The sequence below is a fragment of the Borostomias antarcticus genome, assembly GCF_949987555.1.
Source record: "Borostomias antarcticus genome assembly, chromosome: 19".
Lineage (NCBI taxonomy): Eukaryota > Metazoa > Chordata > Actinopteri > Stomiiformes > Stomiidae > Borostomias > Borostomias antarcticus.
In genome coordinates, this window is record NC_140252.1 from 21393562 (window position 1) to 21405640 (window position 12079).

At 46.9% G+C, this 12079-nt stretch overlaps 1 protein-coding gene across 1 annotated transcript; it reads left to right on the forward strand.

The window, feature by feature from the left end:
- The first annotated feature begins 1369 nt into the window (after nt 1–1369).
- Nucleotides 1370–8107, forward strand: LOC311321643 (sodium/potassium-transporting ATPase subunit alpha-1). The gene is made up of 19 exons (XM_084453646.1): nt 1370–1503; nt 1623–1736; nt 1860–1994; nt 2080–2197; nt 2373–2641; nt 2734–3042; nt 3196–3330; nt 3514–3706; nt 3832–4007; nt 4166–4302; nt 4400–4550; nt 4694–4862; nt 4983–5137; nt 5240–5363; nt 6054–6199; nt 6337–6467; nt 6596–6697; nt 7258–7349; nt 7896–8107. Exons 2-19 carry the CDS (start codon nt 1656–1658, stop codon nt 7922–7924), a joined length of 2652 nt encoding a protein of 883 aa, XP_084309772.1. The 5' UTR covers nt 1370–1503; nt 1623–1655; the 3' UTR covers nt 7925–8107.
- Nucleotides 8108–12079: the final 3972 nt, after the last annotated feature.

Sequence of the window (12079 nt, forward strand, 5' to 3'; positions counted from 1 at the left end):
AAACACAGCACAGCCCCTTGGTCGGTGCGTTTGCAAGACGTATAAATTTGCATAGGAATGTGTATTCTTGAATGACTTGGCAATGTTAGTTCTGAATGACTGTTTCTCATTTTTACTGTGAAGCAGTAGCTGGTGGGGCGTGATGAGGGGTGTGAATGAGTTTGATAGCAGGATGTCACTTTCCTCTATCTCCTCCAGACCCACCATTACACACGTCCTGGTGCTGAACCTGGACCCTGTCTGGTCCACAGGACAAACACTCATCACTGAATGATCAGGATTCTACTGCCCCCTTTACAACCCCCTCTCTCTTTTTTAGGATGATCACAAATTGACCTTGGATGAACTTCATAGGAAGTACGGAACAGATTTGAGTAGGGTAAGTCTGTGGGGGGGGGGGGGTTTGGGGGGGGGGTCCTGTGTGTGCATGTGTGCGTGCATGTATGCATGCATGCGCGTGTGCGTGCATGTGTGCATGTGTGCGTGTGGGGGCGGGTGGTTGTGTGTCTGTCTATGTGTGTGCATGAGTGTGTGTGTGGGTGTGTGCGCGTGCGTGTGTGCATGTGCGCTTGTGTGTGTGTGTGTGTGTGGGTGCGTGGGTGTATGTGCGTCAGGCATTGCGCATGAGAAACCACCCAGGGTTCTGTTGTTGTCAGTAAACTGGAATCACTGAGGTCATAGAGGTCATAGAGGATACTGCTCAAGGACAAACAGACTACAACTTTGAACACCCACAAGTACGTAATCCAAGAACACAAAAGACATAAACACACATTAACTCTGCATATCGTTTAACTACCGTTGCATAACAGCAAAGCAAACAAGAAGGTGAGTATTGTATCTGTAGCTTTTAATGATTTAATGGTTGGTTTTGTGAACTTGGTTTTGTGGAGAGCAAAACCAACTATTATGAACTAACTCTGGTGATCCAGGAGAAATAATGATCTGACATTTGATCTGACAGGCAAATTTCCGTCAACAAAGACGGCATTCACACGGGAACAATGTTTTAAACAGTGAGAAGGAGAGGGGCAGTGGCGGGGGGTAGTTTCCTTAGACCTGTTTTTCCAGTTTCAGAAGGAGCCTCAGAAAACCACAGAGGCCTAGAATCCCTCTTTTTTTACCCCCTCCCTCTCCCTAACCTGCAAGCCAGTCTCTCCCAGAAAAAAAAAAGTACAAATATTTTATACTTTTGCGATACAGTTTGCGGTAGATTACTCTCTCTCTCTCTCTCTCTCTCTTTCATACTCTCTCTCAATTCCTCTCTCCTCCACCTTTTGTTTTTTTTCCCTGGTGCAGGGTCTCTCTGCGTCTCGGGCGAAGGAGATCCTCCTCCGCGACGGCCCCAACGCCCTGACTCCTCCCCCCACCACCCCTGAGTGGGTGAAGTTCTGCCGGCAGCTCTTCGGAGGATTCTCCACTCTGCTGTGGCTTGGTGCCATCCTCTGTTTCCTGGCCTACGGCATCCAGGCGGCTTCCGAGGACGAGCCGGCCAATGACAACGTGAGGAAGAGATTAATTTACCTCAGCTTGACCAAGTAGTAAATAGTAATCAGTAGTAAATAATGAGATGTTGTTCAGTTAAGCATTTTGTTTTCGTTTTTCTCCTCTGTTCTTTGCAGTTGTACCTGGGCGTTGTGCTCACTGCTGTGGTGATGATCACTGGCTGTTTCTCCTACTACCAAGAGGCTAAGAGCTCAAAGATTATGGACTCCTTCAAGAACCTGGTCCCACAGGTACATCTTCATACATTCTTCCTACTTCTTTATGTGATTATGACAGTGATCATACACAAATGTCATACAACCCTCAAAATTTACATTGGAAATATCCTAATTTGGATGTCCCCTCTGTTGTAGCAAGCCTTAGTTATCCGTGATGGTGAGAAGAAGAACATCAACGCTGAGGAGGTGGTGTGTGGAGATCTGGTGGAGGTTAAAGGAGGAGACAGGATCCCTGCTGATCTGCGTGTCATCTCTGCCCACGGCTGCAAGGTGGGTCTCTCAATCGTATGTCCAGTACCACGTTGCTTAAGATCATCCATAGAGACTGAACGAGCGCTAATCTCTTCCACCTCAGGTGGACAACTCCTCGCTCACCGGAGAATCTGAGCCCCAAACCCGTAGTCCTGACTTCTCCAACGACAACCCCCTGGAGACCAGGAACATCGCTTTCTTCTCCACCAACTGTGTTGAAGGTGCACCACTCAATGACCAGTTAAAGAGAAATGTCTTAGGCTTTAGAAACCGTATCTTTGCCACAACACAAAAGAGATTGTCTGGTTCGTTGAGATTTGGATTTAGACAGGGTTCAGATATGTGACATAAGAAGGTTCTATAAGCATAATTTCCGTTTTTTTTTTTCTTCTCAAGGTACCGCCAGAGGAATCGTCATCAACACCGGCGATCACACAGTCATGGGTCGCATCGCCACTTTGGCTTCAAGCCTGGAGGGGGGCAAGACCCCCATCGCCAAAGAGATCGAGCACTTCATCCACATCATCACTGGTGTCGCCGTCTTCCTGGGCGTGTCCTTCTTCATCCTCTCCCTCGCTCTCGGATATGGTTGGCTGGAAGCTGTCATCTTCCTCATTGGAATCATTGTCGCCAATGTGCCAGAAGGTCTTCTGGCTACTGTCACTGTGAGTAATGATGAAAATTAAATGTTATTAAAGCACTGTCTCAGCAACAAAAATCACATATTTTAATTTTCTGGTCTCTGCTTCGATTGTAGGTGTGTCTTACTCTGACTGCCAAGCGTATGGCCAAGAAGAACTGCCTGGTGAAGAACCTTGAAGCGGTGGAGACCCTCGGCTCCACCTCCACCATCTGCTCCGACAAGACTGGCACCCTGACCCAGAACAGGATGACCGTGGCCCACATGTGGTTCGACAACCAGATCCACGAAGCCGACACCACTGAGAACCAGAGCGGTACTACCTTCGACAGGAGCTCTGCCACCTGGGCTGCCCTGGCAAGAATCGCTGGCCTCTGCAACCGAGCTGTCTTCCTGGCAGAGCAGTCCAATGTGCCAATCCTCAAGGTGAGTTCACAAAGGTCTACCCTAAACTTTCTCACATAAAAATCTGTTCAAATTGATCTCAACTCCATGATGCTGCTCTTTTGTTGTTTCATGTAATCTTCATCCCAGTGATAAAACGATATATGCCAATTCCATTCATCCTTGCCTTCACAGAGAGATGTAGCTGGTGATGCGTCTGAATCTGCCCTGCTGAAATGCATCGAGCTGTGCTGTGGCTCTGTCAAAGAGATGAGAGAAAAGTACGCCAACTTAGCTGAGATCCCTTTTAACTCCACCAACAAATACCAGGTAATCTCGGGAGTTTCTTTTTGGTTTCTGTGGGGTGAAAGGGGGACCAATTACTATGTTTGATAGATTTGAAAGTCTACAAAATAGTATGATTAGTATAACTTATCAGTAAGAGATGTGCTAAATGCACAGAGAGAAAGAATTCAAAATGGTTGCCCTCCTGGTTCTCTACTTGTTCTTCAGCTCTCCATCCATAAGAATGCAACACCCGGAGAGTCCAAGCACCTGCTGGTGATGAAGGGAGCCCCAGAGAGGATTCTAGACCGATGCTCCACCATCTTACTCCACGGCAAAGAGCAGCCATTGGACGATGAGTTGAAGGATGCCTTCCAGAATGCCTACATTGAACTTGGTGGACTTGGAGAGAGAGTGCTGGGTAAAGGGCTGCAGGCATCAGCAGGAGTCCTACGAAAAACAAAGATGCTTTAGGGGTTGTTTTGGAGTGATTGAACTAAAGACTCTCGGATTGGACTTTAAAGTGTTTCTATCTGTCTTTTTCAGGTTTCTGCCATTTTAATCTTCCTGATGATCAGTTTGCTGAGGGCTTTGGCTTTGACACTGATGAGGTGAACTTCCCCACTGAGAACCTTTGCTTCGTGGGCCTCATGTCCATGATCGACCCTCCCCGAGCCGCCGTCCCTGACGCTGTGGGCAAGTGCCGGAGTGCCGGAATCAAGGTTTGACTCTTCGAAGTGACGTATAGGCCATGTGACTGCATATGGATTAGGTGGACGCTCCCTGATACTGTCCAAGGGGATCTCAACAAGTTGATACCAATAATGCAAGACTAGGTTACGCTCATCACATCTGACTGAAAGTAATTTACCTTCTACAGGTTATCATGGTGACTGGTGATCATCCCATCACTGCTAAGGCCATCGCCAAGGGTGTGGGCATCATCTCTGAGGGCAATGAGACCGTTGAGGACATTGCCGCCCGCCTGAACATTCCAGTCACAGAGGTCAACCCAAGGTATGTGCTTGAACAGTATCGACTGAAAATACCTTTGGGTTTTCTACAGCACACACACTACACCATTATATGTTTCTAATATTGCTCAAATGTCCAGAGATGCCAAGGCTTGCGTGGTCCATGGTGGTGACTTGAAGGACCTGACAGCTGAGCAGCTGGATGACATTCTGGGCAACCACACTGAGATTGTGTTCGCCAGAACTTCTCCCCAGCAGAAGCTGATCATAGTGGAAGGCTGCCAGCGTCAGGTAACACTAATAAACCAACAAACTCAACACAGACTCAAAGATCTCTCCACAATATGAGCAAATACCGTCTGCAATAATTGGAAAACCAATGACTGAGAGCTCAGATTAGTACTTAGATTTTTTTTTCTCTCCTTGATCCATAGGGTGCCATTGTGGCTGTGACAGGAGACGGTGTGAATGACTCTCCTGCCCTGAAGAAAGCTGACATTGGTGTTGCCATGGGTATTGCTGGATCTGACGTGTCTAAGCAGGCTGCTGACATGATCCTCCTGGACGACAACTTTGCCTCCATTGTTACCGGGGTCGAAGAAGGTAAAGAAAGAAATGCAGTGACTCTCAGCAGATTTCTAAATCGAGCCAGTCTTGAAATGTACCGTTACCTTTCTGTGTCCTCTTAACAATTTGTATTCTTCCTTCTCAATTATTCCACAGGTCGTCTGATCTTCGACAACTTGAAAAAGTCCATCGCCTACACCCTGACCAGTAACATTCCAGAAATCTCACCTTTCCTTCTCTTCATCATCGCCAACATTCCACTCCCCTTGGGAACTGTCACCATTTTATGTATCGACCTGGGAACTGACATGGTGGGCATTTGTAGATAAGAGGTGTTCAAAAGCTGAAGCATAAACCATGTCAGTTAAGGTTTAATTTTCATTGACAATATCTGTCCGATCTTTGCTTCCTAGGTCCCTGCTATCTCACTGGCCTATGAAGCAGCTGAGAGTGACATCATGAAGAGACAACCCAGAAACCCCAAAACAGACAAGCTGGTGAACGAGAGACTCATCAGCATAGCCTACGGTCAAATAGGTACAAGTTCAAATTATTCTTGTTCCACTTGAAACTGTGGATCTCAATTGTTTTTTTCTTATGGAAGGAGTAATTTAATAGCCTGATATCAGACAGAATTGTTACACTCCTTTGAAATCTTCAGGTTGACATTGCTTCCCTTTAACCGATATCGGTGAGAGAGGGAGAATCACTTGAGACCAACGTATCCGCCTGAACCTAATATTGTTTTAAATCGAATCGAGAATGCAAAATAATATCTCCCCTTTGAATAAATGCCTTCAGAGCAGAGCACTGTTAGGATTTCAACGTAATTGGTACATTTAATCGCCATTAAACAGCCATAGTTATTACTCCCGTTTGGTTGCGGCGCACAGCTTCACAACGCTCGACAATAGCAACAACAGCGTTAGGCCCGCCCTTGGCGCTGATTGGCTAATCAACCCGCAACGCTCATTGGACCGATCATTTTTTACTCGGAGAAACCGCTATTTCATGTAGCAACACCTGACCAGACCAAGAATCAAGTTCGGTGGAGTGGGCGGATTCGAACCCAGGCTAGTAACTTCACCCTTCTGTTATGTTTGTCATAGTTGATTTTGATTATGGAAGGAGTAACTTCACCCTTCTGTCATGTTTCCATCCATAGTGGGGTCTGATCTTGTCATGTCATGCCTTGCCACCTGTCTGACCACCTTCATCTCATCACAGGTATGATGCAGGCTACAGCCGGGTTCTTCACATACTTTGTCATCCTGGCTGAGAACGGGTTCCTACCGATGGACTTGCTGGGCATGAGAGTTATGTGGGACGACAAGGACATGAACGATGTGGAGGACAGCTATGGACAGCAGTGGGTCAGTAGACATTAACATACCTAATGTCAAACACGGACATTTATGCTCTATAGATTGAAGAAAAACATTGGTTGTCAAAACATTCTCCTGATCTTCGTCGATTCCAACTACTCTTCTGTTGTCCTTCCTTTGCACAGACATACGAGCGCAGAAAGATCATAGAGTACACCTGCCACACAGCCTTCTTCGCCAGTATCGTGGTCGTCCAGTGGGCGGATCTGATCATTTGCAAGACCAGGAGGAACTCCATCCTTCAGCAGGGAATGAAGTGAGCAGATAGATTCCTTTCATTAGTAGTAATGCATTCCCGTTGGTTTCTCAATCACCTCAGCATCAGTGTCTGCCACCGTTATATAAGAACATATCTATTCATTTTGTTCTTCTTTCCAACCTCAGGAACCGGATCCTGATCTTCGGCCTGTTTGAGGAGACCGCCCTGGCAGCCTTCCTGTCCTACTGCCCTGGGATGGATGTCGCCCTCAGAATGTACCCACTCAAGTGAGTAGAGACCCCCTCAAGTAGAATCTCACCAGCTACCTGCTCCAGAATGTACCCACTCAAGTGAGTAGAGACCCCCTCAAGTAGAATCTCACCAGCTACCTGCTCCAGAATGTACCCACTCAAGTGAGTAGAGACTAGTAGAATCTCACCAGCTACCTGTTCAATCGGTAACAGACTGTATTGGCAGGATCAGTTGGTTTTCATCACAGCTATGGCCTAATAGCATGTTCAGACCAACTGAGATTTCATTCCTCCATTTGACCTTTAAGGTGCACTTCAAGATGTGCTTCCAATTTTATACGCACCATTAATCTCTTTTGCTTTGTCCTTTTCTCTGTAACTCTCTCACCATCCTCTCTCGTCACGCTTCACATATCTCTCAATTAATTTCAAAGGTCTATATTGGCTTGGGAAACAAAGCAAACATCACAAAAGTCACCAAAATGTTAAAATATAAATGTAAATACAAATTAGTGAATTGAGTGAATAAGTAAGTGTAATATTTACAAATGTATTTAAATGGTAAGTTTGAAGTTTCTCTCTCTCTCTCTCCTCAGGCCAAGCTGGTGGTTCTGTGCCTTCCCCTATTCGTTGCTCATCTTCGTCTACGACGAGGGCCGTCGATACATCCTCAGACACAACCCAGGAGGTACGTCTGATCAAATCAAATCAAATCAAATCAAGCGTTTATTTATATAGCGCATTTCCTACACCAAGGCAGCACATATGCCCTGTTCAGACCGAAATTAGCTGCAGAGCACACTGAGCAAACATGAGGACTCAAACGTTGGTTTGGATTGTTATCAAGTTATCATAGTAACATAGAAACATGATGGTTTCATGATGAAATACCGTAGGTTTGTCAGTGGCCAGGCTGTTGACTTCAGTCCTGCTGACTGGGTTCCTCGTCACAGTCTGCTGAGCATTGCTGTTCACCAGCGGCGAGAGCTGTGGTTCTGATCCCAGCACAGGGGGCTCTGTCAGGGCACATAGTCCACCCAGATAAACCATGGGTCAAAAATAACATTTGACAGTTAGACACCAAGACAATCTGTAGATGAGGACATGCATCACAAGACTTCGTGGTCGTGTAGTGCTGGATCAAATCATTTGTTTCATTATTTCACATTGTTGCACCCAATGAATAATCAAGATGACGTGTTCACACAGCCTCTGTAATGTTGTGTTTTTCCAGGTTGGGTGGAGCAGGAGACGTACTACTGAGCCTGGCGGATCGCTCATCACCACATCCTCACCTCTCTCTCTCACCCACATGCTCCTCCCCTCTCTGTCTCACCCACATGCTCCTCCCCTCTCTGTCTCACCCACATGCTCCTCCCCTCTCTGTCTCACCCACATGCTCCTCCCCTCTCTGTCTCACCCACATGCTCCTCCCCTCTCTGTCTCACCCACATGCTCCTCCCCTCTCTGTCTCACCCACATGCTCCTCCCCTCTCTGTCTCACCCACATGCTCCTCCCCTCTCTGCCTCACCCACATGCTCCTCCCCTCTCTGTCTCACCCACATGCTCCTCCCCTCTCTGTCTCACCCACATGCTCCTCCCCTCTCTGTCTCACCCACATGCTCCTCCCCTCTCTGTCTCACCCACATGCTCCTCCCCTCTCTGTCTCACCCACATGCTCCTCCCCTCTCTGTCTCACCCACATGCTCCTCCCCTCTCTGTCTCACCCACATGCTCCTCCCCTCTCTGTCTCACCCACATGCTCCTCCCCTCTCTGTCTCACCCACATGCTCCTCCCCTCTCTGTCTCACCCAAGGTCACACAGGTTATCTCCGTCTGGCTGACCCAATAAGCATTGTGTGGAGGCGTTGGGATGTGTTTTGGGATGTCTTGATTGCGAAAATGTTTTTGTTTTTTTGAAATAAATATATAACTTCAACACTAATGCGTGAGTTATTACAATTGATCTTTGGGGCTAGAGTAAAAAAAATAAGGACATGCATTTCAAACCACAAAACAGCTGTGGAATGAGAGTGTGACTCATATTTAAAGCACTAAATCAATTCAAATCAATGTACATCACATGATCAAACACAATAGACACTTAGCAAAAGCTCATAGAAAATCCTGAGTGGACCAGGTACCCTATAAAGGTTAACCAATCCACATGATGTAACCTCTGAAGCTCTGAGGCTTTTTGGGGATTTGATGACCCCTGTCTGACCTCTTTCTCAAGGAGAGTTCTGTTAGGATAGTGTATAATTTACTATTGACCACTATTGACCATGTCGCCTTATCTCTGCAGTATTATCTAGGGTTTGTTTTGGGGGCATTGGGGGTGGGGATCATTCAAGTATCTGTCTATCTAAGGATGAGAACAGAACTGCCATGGAAGCATTTGAATGTCAGGTGAAGGTTTTGAGTTCAGCCATGTAGGAGACGGCAGGGAGACAGTTAGTGAGACGACAAGACATGTGGTTGTGGGCCTTGGAATAGGCAGGGCCTCTTCAGTGCTCTGGACAAGCCAGTAGACAGCGAGCCAGAGTTCCTGAGAACACTCTCATTCTCCTCTGTTCTGGTGAACCAGGGAGTGGGGGGGAGAAGGCAGCCTCACGCTTTAATACGGGCATGTAGGTCAAACACGCTGCTTCTGGATTGGTTGCAGAACTCCACTGCTACAATAGAATGGAATAGAATAGAATGTTTATTCGCCATAAAACCAGTACAGGTACAGTTCATTGTAATTCTTGTTGTCGCTTGTTCTTATAGTACCTTATCTTATCAGCGTAATCAGTTCCTCATTCCATGTAGATACTCAGCAAGACATGATAAGGTTCCCTGGTGATTTACTATCTGTCATATATCAGACTGACCCTCATCTACTAATTCCAGACTGTGAAGGTGACAGTAATACAGGCAGAACAATTATTAAGATTCAAGTATACAGCAGTACAGAGCCAATTGTTATTTTCTATCATATAGGACGTAGTCTATTGTAAGGTGTTGAGTTGTTCAAGTGCTGTCAGGTGTTGGCGTATCTGTCCAGAGCGGGGGGGGGGGGAGGGTGTATCTGTCCAGAGCGGGGGGGGGGGGAGGGTGTATCTGTCCAGAGCGGGGGGGGGGGGGGGGGGGGGGGGGGGGGGGATATCTGTCCAGAGCAGGGGGGGGGGGGGAGGGTGTATCTGTCCAGAGTGTGTGGGGGGGGGGGGGTATCTGTCCAGGCAGTGGATCTTCAGTGGTTGGCTAGTAGATTCTATTTTATTTGGATGTAGTTAGAGGGGGCAGGAATGTCAGGTCCATTGAGAGAACTTGGAAGTGTGTGTGTGTGTGGGGAAGGGGTGGGGGTGGGGGGGTGTGTGTGTGTGTGTGGGGGGGGGGGGTGTTGTGTTGTGTGAGTATGCCATCTTCTCTCAGACTGAATGATAGGTTTCACTAGATTGTTGCATCATGTTATTGTTAAAGTTGTGATGTTTCATCTTGATTCTATATTAAAGAGCACTGGCCAGGTGATGCAAACATTACAACAGCCCTGAAATTACCACAATACTGCATCATACTTATCATCCTTCAGCTGTATAAACTACTTACAAACGTGGATATCTGTCTGTTGTGGAGGCCAGTCTCTTAGTTATTATGCAACGGTGTGTTTGCACCCACAATATGTAAATGACTATGCAAATCCAGACTCATTTGTATAATAGTCAGCCATGTGTTTATGTGTTTACCAATGCAGGTGCCCCTCCCACGTTTGATGTGTGTTTGTGTGTATGTGTGTGTATGTGTGTGTAAGTGTGTTTGTGTGTGTGTGTGTATGTGTGTGTATGTGTGTTTGTGTGTGTGTGGGGGGCGGAGGCGGCACGTTAATGCTGTTTTCTTTCGGTAGAAAAACACAACATAGTTTGTGGAGGTCACCGGCTGCCTCCCACACTAGGGGGCGCTGTGCAGGCGGAGAGAGACGCGTCTCGCGCTGCTCCCCTTCCCCGGGGGCTGGGACCTGATAGTTTCCATGGCAACCCAGAGGCTCTCTAGCTCACAGCGTGTAAATAGAATTGGAGATATTTTTAGTTCCTTTGAACACACCCACACACGCGCGCACACACACACACACATGTGCACACTCACACACAGACACAAACGCATGCACGCACACACACGCAGACACACACACACACACACACACACAGTGTGCCTGATACGCGGTTGTCCGTCCATCTGTTCAGCGGGTATCATACCAGAGCAGAGTGATGTAACTGACCCTTTAAAACATGCAGTATGTTCATCTCAGATGGGAGCAGAGTCACTATCCCTCAGTCTGATGAGAATGGAAGAAATAGGTCGTGGGAACCTAATTAAACGCATCTAACGGTTTTAGAAATGTCTTTCTCCTGCTATTACAGTAGCAAAGCCACTTAGCTCATATAAGCTGACGTGGGCTGAATATTATATCCTGCTCTATTCTACTCTATTCCATTCACCCATATATTATCTTTGTTATTGCATTACTGTATATTCTAATGTACAGCCTCCAGTGTCTGAGCGGCATTTCTTAAACAGAAACCAACACATTCAGACGAGAGCCGTGACTGGAAACATTCCTGGCAAACAAAGGCTGAATAGTGAATGGAGAGCGTGTGATTGAGTGGTGAGATACGCCGGCCTGTCCTGCTGCTCTGCCCTGAATACGCTCTGCGCTCTGCGGCCTTGAGACAGCAGGGGCAACAGGGAGGGTAACAACATGACCGGGGACCTTGAGAGGGGTAATAGTTAGGGTTCGGACCGGCGTTAATCATTCTTTAGACGTAACAGCCCTTCATCTTGTCTCATTACTCTTTAAAGGTCAGCCGTTGACCTGGTCAAGGAGTTCTAGGCTAATAGGAAGTAGATAAGTGAACAGGCATGTAGCCACGCCCAGTTCAGGCACGTAGCCACGCCCACTTTAGGGCAGATTTCCTTTCAGATACATTTAATTTCAGATCAGTTCTTTTCCTTTTTTCCCCTTTAATTCTCAATATCAGTTAGACTGGTGGTGCTGCTGTAGGATATGTGCTTGTGGTTCCGTGTGTGTGTGTGTGTGTGTGTGTGTGTGTGTGTGTGTGTGTGTGTGTGTGTTTGTGTGTGTTGAAAAGTGACACAGCACGATACTGCAGGAAACGCTAAATCAAGCATGCTATGCCTCTATGGCCTGTAGCCTAGAAAAGGATTGACTATTCAAAAAATCCCGGGATTGCCATTGACGGACTCAAATCATTTATTTCAAAAAAGCTTAAATTCAAAAGAGAGGATGTTTAAGAATATGTGAAGTTAGACTATATAAGAATGAAAGGGCCGTGAAGCAGCATGTTGATTCAGACCCAGGAGCGTGCTGTAGGGCCACACTGCAATCTGCTACAAGAATGACTCCGCCCCCTCAAGGTTAC

What these genes read in the sequence shown, in the direction of transcription:
- LOC311321643 (XM_084453646.1), top strand. Translation starts at nt 1,656, where the DNA reads ATGATCACTGGCTGTTTCTCCTACTACCAAGAGGCTAAGAGCTCAAAG. An exon ending in ACAGCTATGGACAGCAGTGG is followed by an intron (nt 6,200 to 6,336) that starts GTCAGTAGACAT and finishes TCCTTTGCACAG; the next exon opens with ACATACGAGCGCAGAAAGAT. An exon ending in CTCAGAATGTACCCACTCAA is followed by an intron (nt 6,698 to 7,257) that starts GTGAGTAGAGAC and finishes CTCTCTCCTCAG; the next exon opens with GCCAAGCTGGTGGTTCTGTG.